The 25,783-nt window shown below is 42.5% G+C and overlaps 1 protein-coding gene across 1 annotated transcript in view; it reads right to left on the bottom strand.

Annotated features, from left to right (window-relative positions):
- The window catches only part of LOXHD1 (lipoxygenase homology domains 1), a 147,755-nt gene that overhangs the window by 78,439 nt on the left and 43,533 nt on the right, over nt 1–25,783 (bottom strand). Inside the window, exons 12-24 of the mRNA XM_010005022.1 lie at nt 25,476–25,630; nt 22,212–22,372; nt 14,145–14,221; nt 13,105–13,301; nt 12,581–12,773; nt 11,599–11,759; nt 7,961–8,252; nt 7,078–7,232; nt 5,041–5,174; nt 3,983–4,131; nt 2,896–3,000; nt 2,058–2,186; nt 1,134–1,298 (exon numbers count right to left, since the gene is read on the bottom strand). Coding sequence (XP_010003324.1) covers nt 1,134–1,298; nt 2,058–2,186; nt 2,896–3,000; nt 3,983–4,131; nt 5,041–5,174; nt 7,078–7,232; nt 7,961–8,252; nt 11,599–11,759; nt 12,581–12,773; nt 13,105–13,301; nt 14,145–14,221; nt 22,212–22,372; nt 25,476–25,630 — 2,073 coding nt within the window. The remainder of the gene's footprint in view (nt 1–1,133; nt 1,299–2,057; nt 2,187–2,895; nt 3,001–3,982; nt 4,132–5,040; nt 5,175–7,077; nt 7,233–7,960; nt 8,253–11,598; nt 11,760–12,580; nt 12,774–13,104; nt 13,302–14,144; nt 14,222–22,211; nt 22,373–25,475; nt 25,631–25,783) is intronic.

Genomic DNA, 25,783 nt, shown 5'->3' with positions numbered 1-25,783 from the left:
ACTACTTATGAAGAAGCAAACTGAGGCAGAAAGGAGAGATTAGGCAGTGCTAACTTTTGGTGTTTAGGCAAGGAACTGCAGGAGGCAAGGCTGTTGATAACATCCATGTATACGCTTAGAGATGCAATCAGATGGAAGACACCTTGGTGCAAACTTATCCAGTGACCTAGGAAGCATCTAGCAGTGCATGAGGTGCAAAATAACTCTTAGGTTCCAGACCTCATCCCTCATCATTGTGGCGTCCAGCCTCATTAAGGGAAAGGCAATTTTGGCAGTCCCCTCTAGGTGGGCCAGGAAATACTTGTATACACCTTGCAATGAGGCAGATTAGGGAGAGACAAGTCAAATACAGTCCCAGGGCTAGGAGTTCCCTGCACACTGAGGTGCAAGTGCAAATAGGCAAAGAGAAAGCAACAGAATAACAAAAATAATTATTCCAGCCATTTATTTCAAGAAAACCATGTTATGTGATCCTCAGAGTTCTGGAGACAGGAAAAGAGGTTGCTTGAATAGAATTTGATGTGCCACAGCAGACTGGAAAATTGTAAACTTGGTACTCGGAAGGAGCTCCCAAGAGACACTGGGTTTACCCCAACATTGACATAGAGGGGAGTGATGCGGTGAGTAAGGAAATACTGGGGGACACTGAAAGAGGCAGACTTCTGCAAGGCTATCAGAAAAGTACCACACTGAAGAAACTTTGAGAGTCATTCAGAGAGACGTGGGTGTGCTCTGCCACAGGCACTGGGGGAAGCAGGGCTTAAAAGCAAGGCCAAAGTGTCAGCTTTGACAATAGAAACAGCAATATTAGAATGGAAATAGATCAAAGGCAAACTGGAGACAAGCAAGACAGCTTGAAACCTGAAGATGAAAAAGGGCAAGAGGGAAGCAAATGAAAATCATACACAGCTACATGGCTTCTAATGACTCTGATTTGGGAAATACAGGAAATACTAGTCTAGAGCACCCAGAGGAACTTTCTTGTAGTTATTGCAATAGTTGGCACATGATGTATTTAGAAATTTTTCAAAGCCAATTCAAGGGAGAGGCCAAGCCTACAAAACTGCATGAGCTGGTGAGATTTTATGTTCTGCAATTTTGGGTGTATCATGGGGAAATGCCATTCTGCTCACATGGGATATATTCTGTTGTCTGCAGTTCTGCAGGGAAGATAATTCTCTCAATGGCTCCATCATCCTCTGATTTATCCAGCCAACGGCCACAGGGGAACTTGAGGCACTGTCCCAGTGATGGGGCATCAATCTCCACCCATTCCAGAAACCAGCCAGTTGAATTACCTGTGGTTGGAGAGAGAACAGTGAATAGCCCCAAGAAGCCTTTACAGACAAAAGCAAATCAATCATGGCATTCCAGGCCTCTGAGAAAGAAATATTCCTCTCTTTTGCCAGTATAAAAATAAAATAGATGCCATTACAAGCAATTGCCCAGGTTTGAGTTAATGTGCTTCACCTTTCTATGTTGTTAAAGTTAAGATGTGCAAATGCTAATTACTCCATTGCTTGGATTAATTTGCCTTTGTATCAAGTCCTAGGAGTGAGCAACAAACATGTCCCTTGGTGCCCCACAGGGAAAGACTTTCCAGTGCTACCCTGGTTTTAAGCAGAGACACATCCACATCTAGGAAATATCAAGGACTTGATGATGAAAAAAACCCAAATATAAAAGAATTTTAAAAAAAAATAATTATGAAAACATAAAAGAAATTAGACATGTCTATAGGTCCCATGTGGAACGAGAAGAACTACCAGGTTTTGTGATATATGAGGAATGTCTCTAAAGATGTGGCTGCAAAACTAATAAACATCTTCCAGAGAAATAGGCTGAAAAGGTACTTACAAGTCACCACCACTGTGCTCTTATTGCCACAGCCACGTGAATGGTATTACCAGCAAAGATAGTTGCAGCAACAGCCAAAGTGACAGCAAGGATTTGTCACTAAAAGGTGAATTATGTTTGGGGTCTTGAAGGCAGGTTATTTTATACAGCAATGTGCCTAATGCACTAGAAATACTACATTGCAAAGCAGATTATCTTACCTTTATTGTCATGGCCTATCTTGATTTTTTTCAGGTCTCCAATGTCCACAGACTCCACTGTAAACTCATCTACCTTCCCACGCTCAAATTTGTTCTTGTTAATCTTTGAGGCCTTTAGGCTGACTGTCCCTGTCGTGGTGATGCAAAAGGACATTGTTCAGCATGTAAAACAAATCTCCTGGGAATGTCAACAGTGCATAAGGGGAAGTAGCTAAAACAGACAAAATGGCTTTTCATCTCAGGATCTGAGCTTTGTCCCTCCCTCCCTCTGAACCCAAATCTGCACCAACACCCAAAATATAAGTAATTCCTTTCTGGAGTGATTGGCAGTGACACAGGGACGATGCTGTTCTGCTGTGCTCACAGCTGAAGAAACTGGTCCTACCCATCAGCTCTGCCACTCACAGGCACCCCAGTCACTGCACATACAGCTCGGCTGCTTCCAAGAGGATTTGCACATCAGCTGATTAAATACTTCTGGGCCACTCAAAGAGGCAGAGGGGAGCTGGGTTTCAGGAGCATGCTGATTCATTGCTGAGGAAAGCAAATCATTCACCACATTCACTACTCAGTAATGTAGTCCCAGTCAACTGAGCTGTTTCTATAATTGAAATTAAAGCCTTTAGATCAGCAGCTGGTGCAAATCAGCATCACAAATTTCAGCAGCGACTTGCAGCAGCTGTCGGTATGCTCCCAGCCATCATCATGTATGCAGAGGCAGAGAGAAGTGCTGAGAGGAGTGAAGAATGAGTGGTGAGGAAAAAAAAGGAAACCATAACCTGTCATATCAGGCACTCAGCAGTGGGGTGCTATCCTTTTCCACCAGGTGAAGCCATACCTGTATCATCTTTACTTCCGTAGAGAGTGATGAAGACGTTGGCATCTGTCCCAGCATTCTTCTTGTCCCCAGTTTTCACTTTCACGGTGTATGTTGTTGATTTAGCTGTCAGATAAAATACCTTAATTTAAGAACGTGAGCTTCAAGCAGGAATTAACTCCACTTTTCATTGTGTATGTGTGTTTGGTTTGGGTTTTATTTTGACTGATCACAGCCACATTGTAACCTCTAGTTCCTGTCATGTGCTGTGGTAGCTCCTGCAAAGAAAGCTTTGCTTTTTGGGAATCTTTAAGGCTCCTCAAAGCTGCCTCAGTGTATACTGTTTATTAAAAAGTCATGCCCCTCCTCCCACTTTATTATCACCAAATAATATATGTGCATATAACACCAGAAGTTATGTGCACTATGACATTTGCAGTTCATGTTCACAAACACAACCTTCACAGTGGCATCATTAAGGATATTTCTATCACACAATCACCTAGCAAGTGCAGTAAGCACTTTGTAAAAAAAAAACGTGGAGAAGTGTAATAGAGTCTTCATTGTGCTGCAAAAACGTGCTAGGACTCAGCACCTTTCAGCATCAGACCCAGGATTGTGTCATTGCTCTGTGGTTGTCGTGTAAAACGATGCACAAGAGGCAAAACTATTGCAGAGGGCAACAGACACAAGCAGTAAGATGGAGAGTGAGAAAAATTTCCCTTCCCTTCCCTTTCTCTGGTTACGTTTGTTCTCTGGTCACTTTAATGTTGAAACATTTAATTAATCCAGTCCATGATATGCAATGGCTGGGAGGTGCCTTAGATGCTAGCAACCAATGTGTATTTCAGTTGAGAGTTGATGACTGAGTATGTTACCCACCTTCCTAGTTTTCCCACTTTGGGTCCAACCTTTCAAGATGATCAAATCACCAAAAAAAGAGGAGTATCCACTCCTTGCTGGCTGACATGCACTTCACACTTTATTCACATCTGAAAACTTCATGGATGGGGCAGAAAAACTCACAGCCCCGAGTTGCCCTTAACACTACGAATAAATTTGTTCCTTTTCAACCCCATACTGGAAGAAATACAAGGCTAACATAAACCTTTCTGTTCCAGGCCCAGCGTTGCAAGAGACTGGCCATCATTTTCCGTATCTTTCTTTACAAATGCTTCATCCACTGGGACCAGCTCCCTGACAATCTGACCGTCATCTTCCTCAACTGCTAACCACCGCTGGCATGGAAAATAATACCTACAAGAATGACAGCAGCACCCAGCACTTACACAGGGCTTCACAGGCTTTAATAACATAAATAAGCACAGATCAGACACTACTTAAAGAAAACAAGGTTATTCAAAGTTGAACAGTAAATCTGTTTTTATCTTTGAGCTTTGGTATTGTTGTGGGAGCTAAATCCATAAATAGGTTAGTGAGCACTTACTGAAAAGTGCTGTTCTGAGCTGCCAGACCCAGATGATTGATTTCTTTTAGTTTTAACTCCCAGAAGAAGTTAGATAACTCAAGGGAACCTCCAGTCTCCCAGGTATTTTTTTGTTTATGAAGAAGGGACTCATCTATGAGCAGTCCCACCCAGCAAAGCACTGTGAGACTTTTAAGCATGTCACTTCAGGCACGTTCCAGCTCAAAGGCAAGCCTGCATTTCAAGTTTCTAACAGCCTAGGTCTTGCTCACCCAGCTGTTTGTGAAAACCATGGGAGTTTGCTTAGATTGAGACTTGCTTTTGGCCCAGATTTTTGCATTAGGTACAAAAGACAAACAAAATGTCTTCCAGAGTGGAGCCTTGAAAGGGTGTGAGTACAGGCCCTGCACAGGGACCCCTTCAGGAGGGAGAGTCCCTCCTAGGAGAAACAGGAAAAAAGATGAGGTTTCCTTCCAAACACAGCTGGTTTCCTAACCACAGAGATGCTAGGAATCAAATCTCTGCCCAGAGGTACCCTAGAATGGCCCCAAGCTCATTATAACAGCACAATCATTGGGAGGACCACAAAGGATGCCTGTTCCCTGTGAGCTGGAGCGACCCTGTGAGACGAGCTACCACGATGCCCTTCTGCATCTCCTCTGCTTTCCCGTGGCTCTGCAGGCTCCTGAGAAGGTGTCCCCTTTTCTGACCATGTGAAAAGGGTGCGACAGGCTGCTCACGTGATGCTCTCCTTCAGGTCAACAATCTCTACCCTCTCCAGGAACCAGCTTGGGCTAGCACCAGAGTTATCGTGGCGGATCCGCAGCTTCTTCAGCTCGCCCAGGTCGATGGCTTTGACAGTGAACACATCCACCTGCACAGGAGGCAAGAGGCAAGTGACTGTGTTTCCCAGAAAGGAGGAAGGAAAGGCAGTAAATGGCCAAGGGTAACCTTTTTTTTCCCCATTAAAACAAAACGTGTTTGTAAGTCCCCCTTGTATTATTTTGATGGATGTACTAAATTACCTGCAGAGCTGTGAGCTGCCCCATTGGTACTCATGCTTGGTTTCTACACAGCTGTAACGGCCATGAAGATGCACAACCTTTCACTCCTTTCTTTACCTCAGCCCCATTTCAGCTTTCTGTAGGTTTAACTCATCTCTCCTAAATCTCATTCCTTTCAGATTTAGTATTTTCCCCCAGATTGAATCTGGAACTGATGACAAATATACTGACTGCACCGAAACTCTCCTGTGTACCTCCATGTGCTTTATTTCAAACCACAGAATTTCCTCCTTTTGTCATTTACTGCAACCAGGAGGTTCATTTATTAGCCATAGTAGTGTGACAGGATGGTCCTTGTTACCATAATACATGAAACATGTTAATGTGATTAGCTTGTTGGTAGACTTCATGTTTCTACTCCCAAGAGCAAAGAGAGTCACATTTGCACAATGTAGTACTCTTAGTACTCTTCCCACTGAGTGGAGAACCACGTGCAAGTTGCAGTTATCACCAGTGCCAAGCTCATAAATCATAGCTAACAGCTTATTTAACAACCTTAGGTTCTTTCCTGTGATTGCAAGTCTTCTACGGTTATTTATTTTGTCCCTAATTTTTCATTATTCAAAATTATTCATTGAATAATTCCTGGCTAAAATAGTAGCTTGTTAATTGTTCATAAATATTTTTATGGCAAATATTCAATCGACAAGAGATGTTGTTTAATTTGATTGGATTATGATGTCATTATAGCACACCATGTGGCATTGCTTTTATTCCCTTACTGGTTGAGTAGAACATTTAAAATTGTATTTGCAGCCTAAATACTGACCTACTTGGGCTGCCTCACAAATACTCTCCAATATTAAAGTTTGTGGACCTCAAGTATTCCTGGCAGTAAACATTATTTCCAGAATGCTTAAAGGAAGCAGATGCAAGAGGTGGCTCTGATGTAGAATTGATGTTCAGGTCTTTATTCAAAATAATTTCCCTTGGAAAATGCTTTGGGGCACTTTGCTTTAAATAATGTATTAAAGAAATAGAACACATCTGAGCTTTAAGCTGCAGGAAGAAGCCAAGGCTTGCGGAGAAGAGACTGCAAAGAATGGCCAGCATGATAACTGGCAGAGCTCTGCCTGCCTTCTCCTTGCCTGAGTGAGGAGCTCCTGCATTACCTGGCCCTTCTCAAACTTGTTGAGGTTCTTCGACCTTTTCAGCTGGCGCTCACCCGTGTCTCCTCTTTCTATGCCATAGATGCTCAGGAACACATTAGCATCTGTCCCAGCCCCAGACACATTCCCAGTGAGAACACGAACTTCATATGTATTCTCTGCAAGTAAAATTGCAAAAGCAGATCAGCAAGAGCCCAGAAATGACCATATTTATAGAATCAGGTTGGAAGGGACCTTGAAGATCACCAGGTTCCAGCCTCCCTGCTATGAGCAAGGACACCTCACACTAGACCAGGCTGCACAAGCCTCATCCAGTATTCCTGGCAGTAAACATTATTTCCAGAATGCTTAAAGGAAGCAGATGCAAGAGGTGGCTCTGATGTAGAATTGATGTTCAGGTCTTTATTCAAAATAATTTCCCTTGGAAAATGCTTTGGGGCACTTTGCTTTAAATAATGTATTAAAGAAATAGAACACATCTGAGCTTTAAGCTGCAGGAAGAAGCCAAGGCTTGCGGAGAAGAGACTGCAAAGAATGGCCAGCATGATAACTGGCAGAGCTCTGCCTGCCTTCTCCTTGCCTGAGTGAGGAGCTCCTGCATTACCTGGCCCTTCTCAAACTTGTTGAGGTTCTTCGACCTTTTCAGCTGGCGCTCACCCGTGTCTCCTCTTTCTATGCCATAGATGCTCAGGAACACATTAGCATCTGTCCCAGCCCCAGACACATTCCCAGTGAGAACACGAACTTCATATGTATTCTCTGCAAGTAAAATTGCAAAAGCAGATCAGCAAGAGCCCAGAAATGACCATATTTATAGAATCAGGTTGGAAGGGACCTTGAAGATCACCAGGTTCCAGCCTCCCTGCTATGAGCAAGGACACCTCACACTAGACCAGGCTGCACAAGCCTCATCCAACCTGGCCTTAAACACCTCCAGGGAGGGGGCAACCACAACCTCCCTGGGCAATCTATTTCAGTGCTTTCCTACCCTCATGGTAAAGAATTTCTTCCCGATGTTTGATTTCATCAGATCTATGGCTCACCATGAAAGCACGTAGCCCAGAAATGCCAGCACAGTCAGCTTTAAGAAGGATTTTGTGTGCATCAATCTTAAAAAATGAGCTGCTCCATCTTTCTCCAGCCCTTGTCCTTAACCATCTAAGTAACTACAGATTGCTAAACTCCCACCCACAGTGGTTACTTGCAGAACTCAACCCAAGTGCCCCAACAAGCTCTGGAGAATCACACAGAAGTCCTTCAGGAGACTCCCATTTCAGGCTGTCTCCTTCCATCCTCTGCCTTAGTTTAACTACTGTCCTTGTCCTTCCCAGAGCTGATTAACCAAACCACAGTGTAAGCTTCACTGCAGGCTTGGGGCAATGGGGATGGCTTGGGGGCCATAAATGGTTCTGCAAAGCACCACAGGGTGGTTATCACCCTTCATGCAACTGCTGTGTCCACAAACACACACACTCTCCCATATTTACCCTCCAGGTCGGATTCTCCATCAGGCACCAGCTCCACCACAAGCTCCTTATCTCCTTCATCTTTAGCCAGCCAGCGGTGAGCCACAAATGTATACACATCCATCACTTCCTCCACCTGGCTCTCTTCTTCCTCCTCCTCAGACTTCTTGTTTTTCTTCTTTGTATCTGGCTCCTTTGTCTTTGTGACAAGCCTCTTCAGCGTGACGCTTTCCAGGAACCAGCCATCCCCAATGCCTGTCCCATCATGGCCTATCCGAATCTTATAAATCTTGCCAACATCTGCAGCCTCTCTCTGCCACCAAGGGAAAGACAGCACCCAGGACAATATAAAACAACTTCATAAAGTGCATTTTTAAAAATCACAGATCAGTTAAGGTTGAAAGGGACCTTTCAACCTTAATCAGATCACCAGGTTCCAACGCCCCTGCTATGAGCAGGGACACCTCCCACCAGACCAGGCTGCACAAGCCTCATACAATCTGTCCTTAAACACCTCCAGGGATGGGGCAACCACAACCTCCCTGGGCGACCTGTTCCACCACCTTACTGCCCTCATGGTGAAGAATTTCTTCCAGATGTCTAATCTAAATCTCCCCTCTTTCAGTTTAAAACTATCACCCCTTGTCCTGTCACTGCCCCCTCTGGTGAAAAGTTTCTCCCCATCTTTTATATAGGCCCCCTTTATATATGGGGACCATCACCTCAATTGCCCAAAATTTCTAAGCAAGTACAAGACCATTTTTTTTTTTTTAAATGCAAGTTTATCTTTACTTGTTCCTTACTTTTTTATTCTTTCATACTTACGATCACCAAACCTCATCTGAACAGACTGAGCTGAAGACATTCAGAGCAACCATGGTGAGGACAGGAACTGAAATCCTATTTACTGAGCTCCCCATTTCTCCATTTCTCTCCTCACCAGTATTGTCTTGTCTCTATATCAGCATTAAAGGTGAATATGCCAAAATATCACTCTAGCTTTTTTACAGATTCTTAGTGCTTTGTTGTTTGCTTTTTTTTTTTTTTTTTTAATTAATAATACATTTAATACTTGGCATGAAATATGAACTAAGCAAGAAGCAATAATTGTATACTGAAAAAGCAGTGAACTTGAAATCATATAAACTGGTCTCTGACATGGACCATAGGCTCAAGCTGCCCTTATCCTTCTGTCTCCTCTGGAAAATTAGAAAAGCATTTTCTCACCTCACTAGTGTGCAGAGAGGACACAATCATTAATGATTACTACACATCAGTGGCAGAAGGTTTGTATCAGTAAGATGATTGCCATCTCTCTAGTCAATACAGCAGATACAACACCGTGTTGGTTTAGATTATTTGCCTGGATTACTCCACCTAATCCTTCAATAACCAGTGACTCATTTCTGATGACTGCTTATGCTGTTATGCAGTGTTTATATTATAAAACTTGTAAACATTTGCTTCAGGCTGAAATCTGGTAACTTGGATTCAGTCTAGAAGCATTTTCTTTTTTTTCCTATGGTAGATTAAAACAAAATCAATTTCACACAAGATGCTTATCAGAAAACTAAAATTGATCCAGCTGTCCTGGCATAAAGAATGTTTCTTTCCTTACACCATTTTACCCTTAGATTTGCTATAATCATCCTGCATGCCCTATCTATAACTGATGGCATTTCCTATTAGCATGTAGCTCACAGAATCTTATTCTTTTCCATCTCTTTCTGTAAATATTCATATCATGAAAGAGACACAGGGTCTATCTATTAATGCTTCAGAGCTTCTGCCTTGTGCGCTCATAAAAAAATCACAGAAAATGGGCAGAATTTAAAGTCTGGCAATAAATATCAGAGAGAGGATATAAACAGGGGTATGTAAATTGAGCACTGTACATATGGCTTTATTATAAATCTGATATTGGCAAATAGCTTTTACTCATGAATTTTGGAAAACTTATTTCCTTTAAAATCAGAGAAACCTAATCTTAAAATTATAGAGTATTAAAAGCAAGCATTTATAAGGTGCTAGTCCTCTTAAATCCCAAGGAACTCATTAAAAATGGGTAAACATCACTGACTCCATTTTATAAAGCAAGAAACTGAGGCAGAAGGAGGTAAAATTATCTCAGAAATACACATTACAAAACTGTGGTAAAGCTGTGGATAAAGGCACATCCATTTAACCAGTGAAAATGGGAGAGATACCCCCATTCTTGATGATTATGGGGAGCTTCCATGACTAGCTCCAATTAGGTGCCTAACTGTCATGAGATGGATACCACCTCCGTGGGGATCTGCAAATTCACAAAGAGACCCAAGCACCACCAGGCTGAGCCTTAAAATCTTGTTTCCACCTGAACCCTGTGCTTTACTGTCCGGGTGTTGGTATCTCCTGAGGTTACTGCAGTACAGAAGGATGTGGCTCTGACAGACCCTGACAGCATATCCCATCCCACATCAGGCCAAGAACAAAAACCATTCCTTTCCCCCAGATCTGGGTTTGTCTGGACAGAAAACACAAGCAAGCAAGCCAGAAGAGAACAACTGTTCAAGGTAGCCAGGCCCCACGGAGGAGGGAATGCCTGACCACATTGCAATGCCCATCTGCTGCTCCACTTTGTCAGCCCAGGACCTCTTCTTGAGTTAGGCAGGTCCTGGCTCACACACCTGAGTTATGCCTAAGGTTTTCTGCCCCTGCAAATACTTTGCTGGATTGCTCAGAAAGAGATGTGGACTCTGTAGAGTTGAACTTAATGCTGGCCAGACTGACGGCTGGAGGAGTGCCCAGTGCTCCTCCAACAACATGCCTCCACAGTGCTTGTTGGAGTGGTGCTCTCAGCAGTGAAATTCATGGAGCACTCACACTCACACAGCAATTACAGCAGCAAACCTCTGGGGTGGGGGCTGGCAACATGTGCCAGTGGCAATAGGCTTCTGCGATTCCAGGCAAAGCTGGCATTCCTTTTGCTCTTACGGGGTTTCTTTTTCCCCAGATAGACAAAAATACCTGGTCAGGCCCAAAAATATGAGTTTAAGGTCTTTTGAGGTCTAACATAAGTACTTCCTTCCAACTGCCTGAGAGGAGGTTGGAGCCAGGGGGGTCGGGCTCTGCTGCCCAGGAACAAGGGATGGGACAAGAGGAGATGGGCTGCAGTGGTGCCAGGGGAGGCTGAGATGGGATGTTGGGCAGCATTTCTTGCTGGCCAGGGTTGTCAGGCCCTGGCCCAGGCTGCCCAGGGCAGGGCTGGAGTCCCCATCCCTGGAGGGGTTTCCAAGCCGTGTAGATGTGGTGCTGAGGGACATGGGGCAGGGGTGGCCTGGGCAGGGCTGGGGGAGTGGTTGGGCTGGATGATCCTAAAGGTCTTTTCCAATCAAAATGATTCTGTGATTCTGTGAAACTAAAGGCAAACAGAAGCTGCTATTGGACCATACTCTTTCATCACAGTTCTATCAATTCCTCAGAAGGTAAAATTTACTCCATATAACACAGAATTCCCTAAAGAAATACAAAACATCCCAGCAACATGGATAAAGGACAGCAGATACCAACAGGCCTGGCAGGTTTGTTTTGTATGATTGGGCCAATTATTCTGTTGATGTTGCAGTTTTGGCTCTTCTTTGCCCCCATAGAATTGTCAACAGCTGACTCCAACATACCTTGAAGATATCTGTGGCTCCCCGTTCAAAGTTGTTTGATCTGTTTTCTAGGATCATCAGTTCAGTTTTTCCAGTCTCTCCATAAATCTGCATGAAGACTTGGGCATTGGTGCCTGCAGCCCTCACATCTCCAGTGACTACAGACACCTCGTAGTTTATCACTACTCCAAAAATAAAGCAATTAAATTAGCAGAGAAGCTCAGATAACAGCACTCCCAAGGGCTCAGCTTCAAAATTGAATTACCTTGTCTTAACAAATGACCATGCAGCTGACCATTTGCTCTTATCCCAGCCAAACGTGAGATAACACAGCTCTTCACTACGGACTAACCTAATAGTTTTCCTTTTACAAATATTAAGGCAGTATCAGAGGGCTGCAAAATATAGCCTTAAAAGGGAATTTCATTTCAGTATCAGCTATGGAGTGGTTGAATGGTGTCCTTAATACTAAACAAGAAAGGGAGTTACACAGAGCAGAGGAAAAACAGAGCATCCTTTCTCAAGTTCCCAAGGCAAATTTTAACAATAGCCTTAAAAGAAAATTAATCTATAGATAAAAGTCAAACAGGCAGTAGGGATTTGTGGTTTTTTTGTTTGTTTGTTTGTTTTTTTAATCAAAGAGCTTCTCTCTTTCAGGCAATGGGGTCACACAGACAGGACAGGACATGTGCTTGTGCTACACTGCCCAGAATGTCAATTTTTTTATATGATCTCATGAAATGGAGACGGAAAACTCTGTAATGTTTTCCCACCTGTTGGAGAAAACCAAACAAGAGCAAAATAGTTTGCTTTGCCTAATAATATAAGCTCTTTGGGACAGGGACATTTCGGTTTTGATATCTAACCTGGCCCTTAAAATGCTAGTAATACAAACTGAATCCTAGCTATCAAAAACCAACCAAGCAAACAAACCAACCATACAGCAAACAGAAAACCCCACAAACAAAACAAACCACATATTTCTCAATGTGTTTTATCTCACGTTTCTCAATAGGCACAATCTCACTTGGGTAGACCTCAACCTCCACCCTGCCATCAGCCTCATCCTTGTCGAGCCACCGGTTGCAGGGGAACATGTATTGCCTTCCCTGGACTGGAACTGTGATCTGGACACTGGCAAGGAACCAGCCAGACCGGAGACCCACGTTGTCATGTCCGATCAGTATTCGGTTGATCTTTGAAAAAGCAAACAAAAAACAAGAAGGCAGAAAGAAAAAACAAAACATAAAACCACACCAAAACAAAAAAACAAACAACACCACAAGATGTGCCTCATATATAAAAATCCCCTTCCCTGTTTCTGTAAATAATGTACGTGTTTATAAACTTAGAAAACTCTTCTCATCTATGCTAGACTGCTGATGTTAATAGTTTATACAAAATATAGTTCTTAACACTCAATGTAAAGGGCAGAGATTCTCCCATCACACTCAGTCCTGAGTGTTATATTGATTCTGAATTCAGACACTTACATGAAATACGGAGCCACCTGCAATTAATTCTTACCTTCCCAATATCCATCATATCTAGGGTAAACTCATCCACTCGACCACGTTCAAAATAATTGCCTAGATCGTTATCAGAGACTAAGAGAGGCTCTTTGCTGGAGTCTGCTTTTTCACCATAGAGTTTGATGAAAACTTTGGAGTCTGAGCTGGCACCAGGGATATCTCCTGTCTTCACACTGATGTGGTAACTGACATCTAAGGTGAGATTAATGTAGAGAACACAGATAGGTGAGTGGCATTTCCAGTGCTCAGCCAGGCAACTGGCTTCCAACAGTTGTAGGAGCAGGGGTTCAGCTACAGATACAGAGAGGACTTTGCTCCTCCATTCCATGCACCCAGCATCTTAGGGCCACACTGGATAAGCTGTCACACTTTGGAGTTATTCACCAAAGCATAAGAGATGCAACAGTCACATTAATAAGCAGAAAATATTCTGTACTCCTCCCTCTTACTGTTAGAGCCATAAAAATGAGCTTGGACAAATGATGTGACTTCACTTTTTTGTATACTTACAATTTAATTCAATAGTTTTGACTTTTCTTTTCCAAAACAAAAAAAAAGCGTCTCAGCCTGAGCTCTGTAAGTTGTTTTCTAAAGAAAATTGTAGCGTTGGAGCCCCAGTTCTCCAGAAAAGGACAAAGTAATCTTTTTGGTGATTTTCTTCTGGGAACACAATGTTATTTGAGGGAATTTACTCTACTAAAGCAGTGGCAATTCAAGGACTTTCGGAGAAAGCTATACAAGAAAGCAATTCTTAAACAAATCACAACACTAAAATTCAAAGTTTCTTTCTATATTAAAAGGTTGCATTTATTCTCTTTTATGGAAATTAATCCCATTCATAAACTAGGATTTAAGGGTCAGAGGCGTTTCTTTTCTCCCACGCAGTGACCTACTGCAGCTTCTTGCATAAGAATGGCCAAAAAAAGCCCAGTAGATTTACTGTGAACTGATGTGAATCATTAAGTGGAATAAAACAAGTAAATAGGTACACACACAGCTTAAACCCAGACTTTCTTTTTCCCAAGCTAAACTCACTTTTTAGCAGTGGTGACTCCCCAGCAGGCACTAATTCTCGGACAATCTGTCCATCATCCTCATTTTTGTCAAGCCATCTAGTTTACAAAGAGAAGTAAGTTATCTTTGATTAATTTGGGCCTATAAGACCTTTCAAAATCTAGGCTGCCTCCACACAAAGTAAAAATTCACACCATAGTAAAAAGGATATTTTTGCAGGACTCTCTATCTCTGTTAAGCTTGCAGGAGCTTGACCAGAGCCTGTAGCATTCACATTGCAAACCTCCATTTTTCCAAGAAGAGAGATGATGAGAGACCTGCTTGCAGAAAATAGGCATCTGCTGTGATGTCCATCTGTTTGGAAAGCATAAACTCTATAGCCACAAGTCATTCCTGTAAATGGGCAGTCTCAGTCTCTTGAAAGCATCAACCTCCATTGACCAGAAATACCTGCAGTCTTTATCACTAGCTGCCTTGGTTACAACCTTCATAGCATCTAAATTACTAAACTCCACTCCTCTAGTTTACCATCGCTTTCCTCTTCCTTTCAAAGAAGATTATAACACATTTTTCTCCACCTGGATGGGGCTGAATTAAGTTGTTGATATTTTCAGGGCTGAGAATGTGGATGCAGCTGGAACCAGCAAAAAGAAGGATTTCCTTTGTTTCTCAGTGTTAATCTGATGATCTAATTAAGAAGAACTGGGCACAAAGCAAAGCCTAGCATGATCTGAAGGGAACACAATGTGAAGAAAAGTGGAGGGGAACCAATTGTAACCTTCACAGCTGTTCTTTCAGCCTCAGGGATGAAGGAGTTATAGCCCCAACCCCACTGTACACCACACAGCACCACTTTATGACAACAGCATTGGCCCTGGCAAAGGTTTCTCACTTCTCATTTCAACCCCAGGCTGCTGCAGTGCAGCAGATGTCCCTGTAAGCTTCTTGCTTGGGGTCAGGTTCCCCACAGCCATGCACGGGGGACACTTCAACCCCCAAAACATCCTGTCATGAGAACGGGCACCATTCCCAGACAGCCTGTTGTTCCCAGGTACACACCTATCTGCAGCAGCATCTTTTGCAATTGAAAATTAGACTTAAAACCAGCAGGCGTGAACAAAAGGACAAGTGGGCAAGCTCTGGCAGGTCACACAGGGCATTTAAATAGCTGCAATAATTCCCAGAGCTAGAAGGAGAAAAACAAATCCCCAGAAACTGTTTCTTTTTAAAGAAGGCTGCACAGCTATGAGACTGACATCAGAGCATGGACGACCTGCTCCTGCATGAACACATGCAGCGCAGATGCACTGCAAGCTCCCTACAATGCTGCTGTGCACATTCTCCTTGGCTGGCCCTCACACCAAACAGGAGGGAAGTTCACTCTACATTCCATTTTCCACCCCTGGTTCTGCTGATGAGCCAGCACACATGGAAACCAGCAAATTACCCTCATAACAGATCTGGGGACACAAATGGATGATTGCTGAGAGCTGCTATCTCTCTGGTAATAAGCCAGCACAGCTTGTCATCAGCAATTGGACTTGCCATGGTGACCAAGAAGTAATGAGATATTTTGGAAGACCAAGGGTAGAGGTCTTCGTTTCATACATGTGAAGGAACATTATCATTTCAGTCTCCTCCTCTCCCTTCCCATTCAGCAGAAAGCAATAAGCACCAATAACCATGCAAAAAACCCATCACAAAGGAAGAAATCCAAACGTGCTGGAGCCAGCCAGTCCTGGAAGCACTAGCAGCCAAGTGCCCATGCAAAAGAGGTGCATACAGCCCCACCAAACAGGCACACATCTCCAGTCCCAGCTGCCCTCTAAGCTTTGTCAGGTTGTCATGTATGCAGTCTACCCCAGATTCTTCCCTTTCACTTGCCATGGGGAACAGAGAAATCTGTGGAGAAGACCAAGAAATTGATGTCAAGAGTTGAGCAAGAGTAGAGTGCAAGAAGGGCAGAAGATGAGCATGCCAAGACATCACATTGCCTTAAGAAAGGAAGCCTTTATTGATGGTTTGAAGTTGGGGGATTTTTTTATTATTATTTTTTACCTGTTAGAACTGGTCCTTGATACCTTTGTATCATGTAGTTCTTGATTCTGGCTCGGGAGTCACATCCTTGGATCCAATGGCTATGGGATCACATCATCCCAAAAGTCAAGATACTTCTGTGTGCATGGATGTTAACTGGGAGGACCTACAAAATTCAAGTCTGAACTCCACCACCTCAGAACTTCAGACTTCAGTGTGCCCTTCAGGAAGGGCACAGTGTAGACACACTTCTGGTCTCCTGCTGCTGTTTTTGTGTCCCACAAGCTGCTGTTTCTGCTACTGGTGTACATGCTGTTGTTTTCTACCACCTTCACCATTACTGATGTTCTAGGGAAATGTGGGAAGAATCTGGGTAAGCTGCTTCTGTGCCAAAGTGGATGGATGAAAATACATCCCACAAGAAACCAATCTCCTTGTGCAGCAAGGTGAATGCAAACTGCTTCAGCAGTGAAAACAGATTAAACAAATTAATCAAAAAAGGAGGACACACGCCCAGATAAAGAAATTCCCTCTGCTAATGTTGGTAGCTACTGATGGCCAGAGGAGTATGTTTTGGACTGGAGCAGGAAGAGGTAGGTTTGCGACCAGAAGTGGCTTAAGTGTCCCTAGTTTTTTCAGCCAAGAGAATAGCCAGAGGTGTCACAATCCCTGTTTTCTCAAGAGGATGACTTTAACTAGTGACAGGAAGTATCTGGATGAGCAATGCCATTGTGCTCCTTCCCTTCAACACACATGCTGCAATAGTCTGATTTTACTTCTCTGTAACTCCAGTAGCATTTCTCTGAGCAGCAGGTTGCAACCAGGGGTTTATAGTCCTAGGCTGAACTCAAATGGATTGACACATTATATACACATCAGGATACAGAAAATAGCACATTTTTTTCCAGTATAGCGCCATCAAGTTCCTAGTACAAAATAGCTGTTTTAAATATGTAATTTTACCAGACTTTCCATGCAATTTCAGTGCATGTAGCTCACAGGCCACTGTGGGTTTTGCAGGGATGTAGACATGTCCCGTATCACACATTTAGTTCTAAAGGGATACTCCATGTCCACCAGCCCAAAGAGGAGACAAATATGACATGAAAGCCACTTCGGAGAGAATTTCTAGAGGATCAGAGTCAGGGAAGCACTGGAGAAAATAGGGTATAACATCATACTTAGCATTTGAAATCCAGCAGATGATAGGCTGTGTGCAATTAGAATAAGTAGCACACCTATTAGATCCAGACGTGTACTTGTGTGTATGTTTAAATATAACCTATATATATACACAAATGTGTAAAATATATAGACATTTCAGTCTATTTTTAGGCAACAAAAGGAAGTTTTTCTGGGTCCTTTTTGTGATGAACACTTTTGGCATTTGATTGAATAAATGTTCTTTCACAGAAGCCTCTTAGTACATCACCCCATTCATGGTCTATCTGTTGTTCTTCAGAGAATTAACAATGTTCCTTATGCTTTTGCTGCCAAAAAAATATTAGAATGGTGCAGTCCATATGCTTAGGAAAAAAGTAATGAAATATCATTGAAGATTGCAGTGGAGCTGTAATGATTTATAGCATACAAAATTCTATCCTATCATGGACTCATGACTTTGCCTGACTGAAAATTCATCTCTCTGGGATATAAATATTATGAAAAATAGGCTATTTTAAAGAATGTCAGGTAGTCCATTCCTGGACTTCCATTGAGCCTTGAGTAGAAAATGAAATCTAAAGAACTCAGTTCTGAGATTCAAAAAGGTTTGGCTCCAGCTCTGGGGCAAAAGGTTGAACTCCTTCATTTTGAACTTTCCAGAGGTATTCATAGTCACAATACCTAAATCACACCAGGCATTGTAAGGTATCAATTGTTCATTTGTGCCTCTGAATGATCCACTGTATAGTCCCTGAAAAGCATGGGTATTATCATGTTGGTGGTCATAAGGAAGTATGGGAATATTACTGCAAAACACCCAAGAGATGTAATTCTCCAAATAACACTCAGAGAAGTTACTTGCATTTACTTCTTGCAAGCACAGATCAAATTACTGCTTTAAAAATATCTGGCTCTTATTATGAAAAATAGGCTATTTTAAAGAATGTCAGGTAGTCCATTCCTGGACTTCCATTGAGCCTTGAGTAGAAAATGAAATCTAAAGAACTCAGTTCTGAGATTCAAAAAGGTTTGGCTCCAGCTCTGGGGCAAAAGGTTGAACTCCTTCATTTTGAACTTTCCAGAGGTATTCATAGTCACAATACCTAAATCACACCAGGCATTGTAAGGTATCAATTGTTCATTTGTGCCTCTGAATGATCCACTGTATAGTCCCTGAAAAGCATGGGTATTATCATGTTGGTGGTCATAAGGAAGTATGGGAATATTACTGCAAAACACCCAAGAGATGTAATTCTCCAAATAACACTCAGAGAAGTTACTTGCATTTACTTCTTGCAAGCACAGATCAAATTACTGCTTTAAAAATATCTGGCTCTACAAAGAACTACAAGCCATACCCTTTACAGCCAAAGGTTTTAAGAGCTAAAAACACAGGCCTGGGAGCCATTATTTTCTGGTGCTCTTCCTGAACCTGACACAAACTCACAATTAATCCACTTAGCTTCTCTTTATCTCTGCTAGCTCCTTTGTAAAACAAAGAGAGGTCTTCTCATAGAGCTCTTGTGACTATTAGTTAATAGATGTTCCTACAGAGTCATAAAAAAGCTTTCAAATGAAAAGACAAAACATAGCCTTGTATATGAATACGCATATAACAAGAACAGAGGCATCAACAATTTGTATGCAATGAAGATCTGTAAGGCTATCTTACAGACATCAGCTCTAGTGGAAGCTGTTTAGCCAGCTTTTTGCTGTAAAATAAGAGTAGCTGCTCTCCACATGCTGGTGCATCCTAGTTCTTGCAGAGGTAAGAAGGCTCTGAAGCTTTCTGCACAGGAGAGATGTTTCTGCTGGAAGGCATTTTGTCCTGTAGCTGGCTCACAGTAGCAGCTAAGAGGGAAAAAGTCAATGGACACAGCAGCAGCAGTTTTTTTCTCAGACCATACAATTGTGTTGTGCAGAAGAGGGGAAGTTAATCAACTCTTGGAAGTAAAGGCAATGAAAACATCAGCATGTCCACAGACTGGTCATAGACTGGCCAAACAGAACCAGAAGTGTCCCTGGTGTCCCCAGGATGGAGTATCTAGCTAATCTAGCTGGAATTAGTTCACTAAAACAAAGCCACTCTTCTTGGCGAAGTCTTGTTCAACATCTTGGCTGTGAAGAAGCAGGTGAAGCAGGACTCTCTGAGCACCTGCCAGAGCAGCGAGGACAGAAGCTGTCCTTGGCCTACAGGACTGGAAGGGAACATCCAAACACTGCAGGTCATGGAGACATTTATCCCTCACATGGAGGATGCAGTGGGTGAGCACCTTCTCCCTCAGATATCTCCAGAATCCATGACGACACCCGTATACTACGATGATGCCCCAGTCTCTCAGGAGACACAGGCACCAAAGATAATGAGAGGGAGCAGCTGTCCCTGTGTTTGGAGGCGATCAGTCATGTTACCTTCTCGATCTGAGAGGAAGAGATAATGCTGGTACAAGGACAGCAAATAAAGCTGCACGAACAACACTGATACCACTTGGAAAAAGAGACATTAAGAAAGGTAAGAAGAGTGGAATTCCGTCACTTGTAACTTTCAGCCTGAATGCACCCCATTAATATTTCGTGGATTAGGTCTGGGGTTTTCTTTCTCCCTCCTTTTTCAGTCTCTGGCCTAAGGGGAATGCCCTGTGGACACACAGGTATAAAGCTTAGGGGAATGGGGTCATCACTCCAAGCCAAGAGAAGACACCCAGTTAAACAGTCAAGTGAGGAACCAATCAAACTGGAAATTTTAAAATGAGCCAGCTGTACAGTGCCATTAGGCACAGAAATATCTCCGAGGAGACTAAGCAAAACAGCTCTTCACGTGAACACTTCATGTCCAAGAAAAAACCTGCCTCCCTTGCTGGCTTCACCCAGCAAAACATATGGTTGTTAAATGTGCATCAAAGGCAACAACACCACCATGGTGGTTTGTTCTTTGAAAAGGGAGAGGCTGGCTTGCTATTCACAACCAGGGTGACACTGCATCTGCTGCTCTGTGCTGCCTCCCAGGTGAGTTTGCTCTCTGATGTGACAGGGTTTTAGCAATGCAGAGAGGCTGGGGCTGGCTCCTGTCTGGTGTGGGGCTGGCTCCCCCGGTTATAGTGGAGTTCTTCCAGATTTACAGTGACAAGAGACAACTGACCAGCGTAGGGGTTTCACCTTTGTTTGCAATTTTAAAGTCATTGTGTTTGCTTTTTACAATTCCACTTGTCCCCAGGGAGATGACTTTTTAGGATGGGTATGGATGTTGTTAAGTGGGGCTCAGTGGACTTCCATCTTACAGGGTGAACGTCCTGAAAGGGCAAGTAGGAATTTACAAGGAGACTGAACTATGGTGTTAGTCTCCTATGTTTTCATCCAGTTCTCTATGATTTGTGCTGCAATGTTGAGGCAGACCCTAATTAGTGCCAGGACAGATGGTTCATCTCATTCCCCAGGGGTTGCCTCAGTATAGCACATTTCTTTTGGCCACTTGGTTGTCTAGGAAAGAGATTAATACATTTATAACCCACACATAGGGTTACAGCCCTCTGCTCTACTGCTATCTCTGTTTACATGATATGCATTTCCATTCATGCAAGGAGCATTCAAGATGGCAGCATAACAATTTTGTGTTCTCCCAACACAAAAAGCAGCATCTCATTGCTCCTGGAAGGATGGGATGTGCATGTCAGGGACCAGAACCTCGTCCCACACATGCACTGGATTGCAGAGCATGTTTCTCAGCAGATTGCAGTGTGTCTTTGTGCAGCAGGCAATTGCAGTGACACTGGATGTGGTAGTGGAAGGTTGCGTTTTATCTTTTGGAAAATCTCAGAATTCCTGAGCTAATTGAGAAGTTCACAATCCAGATTGCTGCTCATTTGGTAAGGGAAGGTAACATATCTTAAACCTCCCAATCCACATGCTTTGCTCTCAGGCTTAGCAAAAATAAATGAATAAATAGAAAGGATTAAGCTGTGCTCAGAAAATTCCAATTATGGAACAACAGCTAGGCTCTTCAAAGTCTGACAAAGGCATAGGTGGAGGCATAATTTGCAAGCGTCTTTTCCAGTACCTGTAGCAGGGGAATTCCACAGCCTCACTTTCTGGCTGTCCTTCTTCCCTCACTATCACTTTGGCAAGGTACCAGCCACTGCTTCCTCCTTTGCCATCATGCCCTATCCTCACTCTCCTCACCTGCTTCAGCGTTACTGCTTCAACGAAGAATTCATCAGCCTTTGAGAAGAAGAAAAAAAGAGGTAGGGTAATACTTCTTAAAAAAACCAACAAACAAACCAAATTTATTATTGCAATCAAACCAACATCATCAGTGTGCTGCAAGATAATTCTTCACAACATGAAGGAGGAAGGATGAATTAATTTACCAAGGAATGAAAGCTTGAATGTTTGTGCTAGATGTGCAACATTAGGTTTACAGCATTTTAAATCTCACAAGTCATTGCATGCCCTTCACAACTGTAGGAAAAAAAAAAAAAAAAGAAAAAGAAAAAAAAAAAAGTAATTTGATTATTAAGAAGTTCATACAGAGAGGCAGGAAATCCATGTTCAAATCCCTGTGCAGGTATCAGCTTTCTGGGGAATCCAAGGCAGGTCACTTCAGATCAAACCCACAGTTATTTAGAGGTACAGCTCAAAGACATTATCCCACACTGAATTCAGACGTGGAGCACTGAGCACAACTCAACCCCAGCCATTTCCTGGCATGCAAGCATCAGGCCAGGCTGCATGGGGACATTTCCAGCTGCTCCATGAGCTGTGTTCAGAGTATGGTGTGAAACTAACACAGCATGTGCTCAGAAAATTCCAATTATGGAACAACAGCTAGGCTCTTCAAAGTCTGACAAAGGCATAGGTGGAGGCATAATTTGCAAGCGTCTTTTCCAGTACCTGTAGCAGGGGAATTCCACAGCCTCACTTTCTGGCTGTCCTTCTTCCCTCACTATCACTTTGGCAAGGTACCAGCCACTGCTTCCTCCTTTGCCATCATGCCCTATCCTCACTCTCCTCACCTGCTTCAGCGTTACTGCTTCAACGAAGAATTCATCAGCCTTTGAGAAGAAGAAAAAAAGAGGTAGGGTAATACTTCTTAAAAAAACCAACAAACAAACCAAATTTATTATTGCAATCAAACCAACATCATCAGTGTGCTGCAAGATAATTCTTCACAACATGAAGGAGGAAGGATGAATTAATTTACCAAGGAATGAAAGCTTGAATGTTTGTGCTAGATGTGCAACATTAGGTTTACAGCATTTTAAATCTCACAAGTCATTGCATGCCCTTCACAACTGTAGGAAAAAAAAAAAAAAAAGAAAAAGAAAAAAAAAAAAGTAATTTGATTATTAAGAAGTTCATACAGAGAGGCAGGAAATCCATGTTCAAATCCCTGTGCAGGTATCAGCTTTCTGGGGAATCCAAGGCAGGTCACTTCAGATCAAACCCACAGTTATTTAGAGGTACAGCTCAAAGACATTATCCCACACTGAATTCAGACGTGGAGCACTGAGCACAACTCAACCCCAGCCATTTCCTGGCATGCAAGCATCAGGCCAGGCTGCATGGGGACATTTCCAGCTGCTCCATGAGCTGTGTTCAGAGTATGGTGTGAAACTAACACAGCAGCTAAATACTCTTAAGAGCTCACAAGAGACATGAATTTTATGTTTTTTTTGGTTTGGTTTGGTTTTGGGTTTGTCTTTGTTTTGGGTTTTATTTTCCCCCTGGAGAAGGGCTCAAATCACTGTACTACAAAACAGCCCAGCTGATGACCTCTCAGGACCAGAGAGCTCTGCTTTTTAAGGTTCCTGATGGCTGAAGGAAAAGGGATGTATTAGAAGAAGGAGCTACTGCCCTGGGAATCAGGCCTGAAAGGCATCTATGGTGCTCATCCAGATGCAGACACAGGTACAGTAAATACCTGTGTAAACACACAGCGTATCTGAAGCACAGCAAACAGGCCTGACTGCTGTGGTTACCATCTAGCTGAGATGCCTCGTTAGGTAAGAGAAAGCAAACCAAATATGGCCATTCATTGGTTCTTCATCATCTCCCAGAAGCCCATGAAGCACATATGGTGGTGACATATATCCAGACAGCTCCCAGAAAGTGCAGTGGCAGGGCAGCACATAGTTAAATATTTGAAATTATTGAAACAATCATAATTTGTCCATCATTCAGGACTCCAAACTGACCTTTGAAATAAAAGCAACTGAATCACTGGTTTAAGTATTAATGATGGGCTTACATATATGAACAAGTAAGTACAAGCTCAAAACCTCCTGAATTGGGGATTTAAGAATTAAAACCTCACTGAGTCCGTCTAAGTCAATGAAGTCTCCTTCCTTAGGCTTGTTCATCCTACTTATTGACCACAGATATAAATTAATGAGTAAGTAACTAAAGGGAACTGCAGCAGGGCAAACACCTAATTTAGAGGCATCTTTAAATTTTACCTCTATGCAGCCTGTTTGCATCTGCAAGCAAACTTTTCAAGGTAAATTAGTAATCAAAGTACTATTGCTTTAAGTGGCTGTAGATTAGAGGCAGCCCTGACTTAGCTACATTTCTTTTTAAAAGGGTATCTGAGTTAATCAGTGTAGATACACTCATTCAGTCTCTTGAATATATGAGCTCTAAGTTTATCAGGAACAATCCTTAAACAGCTTCTAATTCATTCACCAGTTTTCAGCTCCTCAAGCCAAAAGGGCAGTTTTTCATTAACAGATTCAAGTTTGGTTTATATCATCTGGATACCATTAATCACATTAATTGATTTCCAAAATTATGGTGTTTTTTTTTCCTTTCATGCAAGTTATTCAATAACTCATTTTTGGCAGTAAAAATAAAATAGTCATCATCTGTGTTTAAATTACTTGTGTCTTCTGTAAACCAAGCAACATTTTTCAGGAACTCTAACAGTCAACAAACCACCACTAAAACATGACCTGTTTAGCCATCATATTGACAAAACAAGACTTTGCCAAATGACAAAATGCTGTACTTCACACTTTGAACTCACCTTAACAACAAAACATCTGTAATGTAAAAGCACAAGCAAAAATACGATGTTTGCAATGTTCAGCAGAATGAACTTTGCCACTATGGTAATGCCATGTTTTTCCATAAACAGGTCTTACAGGCCCAAGAAAACCTTGATGAAAGTTCTTCTAAAGTCTAAAAAAACCTCAGAATTCAAAATTTTGGACACTCAAGGGCAAATCTAACATGTTAATACATCTTTCAGAAGCCTAAATTCAATGGTCAGTTTTGAAAACATTGCCTTCTTTTATCCTCACTTTCTTTTTGTTCCAACTCTTCTATCAAATAATGACACAAAATATGGGAAATCTGCAGGGTTCTCTGATCAGATTCTCAAAATCACCCCCAGGAGATACTGATTACATTCCACCAGTTTAAGTTGGACCCTAGAGATCTGGATGTGTCTCATAACTGAATATATATTAAGTAGGTTGTCCCCATAGATCAGATCAGCACATTATTTGCTTGTTAATGCTGTGAGGGCTTGAAGTACATTTCAACCTCTTAGTTTTCTCCAGCTTTCCATGGAGCAAACTCATTCTTCAGTTTGGAGCATTCCCACCCCACTCCATTCAGGACACAAGCATACAAAACATGATGAAAAATAGAAAATAAGACACAAAAATTTAGTGCAGCAAGTCTGAGGAGAGACTGGAGGAAACACAAGCATTTTAGGCTTTCAGTTCTGGTTTTCATATTAAATAGGAATTTTCTTTTTCTTTTGCCCCATGAGACAATTTTTTCCTGCATCAAATGGGGAGGGAAAGGTTCCCTCTTTTCTTGGAAGATGGACAGATTTCCAGGAAGCCTTCCCCGGTCTGAAGATGGAATTTCAACAGTCAGTACTTAGCTGGTGAGCAAACCAGGAAACTCTTTATGAACAAACCAATGTCAAGTGAGGGCAGACTGTCCCTGACCTCAACTTCCCTCCAGCTTCAACCTGTCATGATGCTCTGTGGACGTGATTTATTTCTCCCTCCTGCCCTGTCTCCAGGTTGGCAAAGAAATCAGCCAAGTTTACAAACGCTTCTCTCGAAATTAAAAGCAATAAATAATTACCAACCATCACACACACTTTCAAACCAGTCTTAAGGAGCTGCTGTGTGAACTTACATTGCCTTTTTCAAATTTATTGACAGTGTTGATGCAGTTGTAGAGAACTCTCTCTCCTGTGTCTCCCTGGTCGCCGATGAGGCAGACAAAGACGTTGGCATCTGTGCCACTCCCACTTACCGTGCCAGTGCAAACTGTCACCCGGTACTTTATCACTGTGGAGGCACAAATTGATAAAACAATTTCAGCAACACAATTAATTACCATTCAAATTTACTGCCTTTTCCACAGGCTTGCAATTAATTTTAAGTGTCGGCACTTCCCGCGGCCGCCTCTGATGACTTTTACACCTCCAGGTTATCAGCAGG

This window comes from Chaetura pelagica, unplaced genomic scaffold, assembly GCF_000747805.2.
Source record: "Chaetura pelagica isolate M959 unplaced genomic scaffold, ChaPel_1.0 scaffold121, whole genome shotgun sequence".
Taxonomy (NCBI): Eukaryota; Metazoa; Chordata; class Aves; order Apodiformes; family Apodidae; genus Chaetura; species Chaetura pelagica.
Note: the sequence above shows the minus strand (reverse complement) of the source record. Positions and strands in the feature narration are given on the sequence as shown.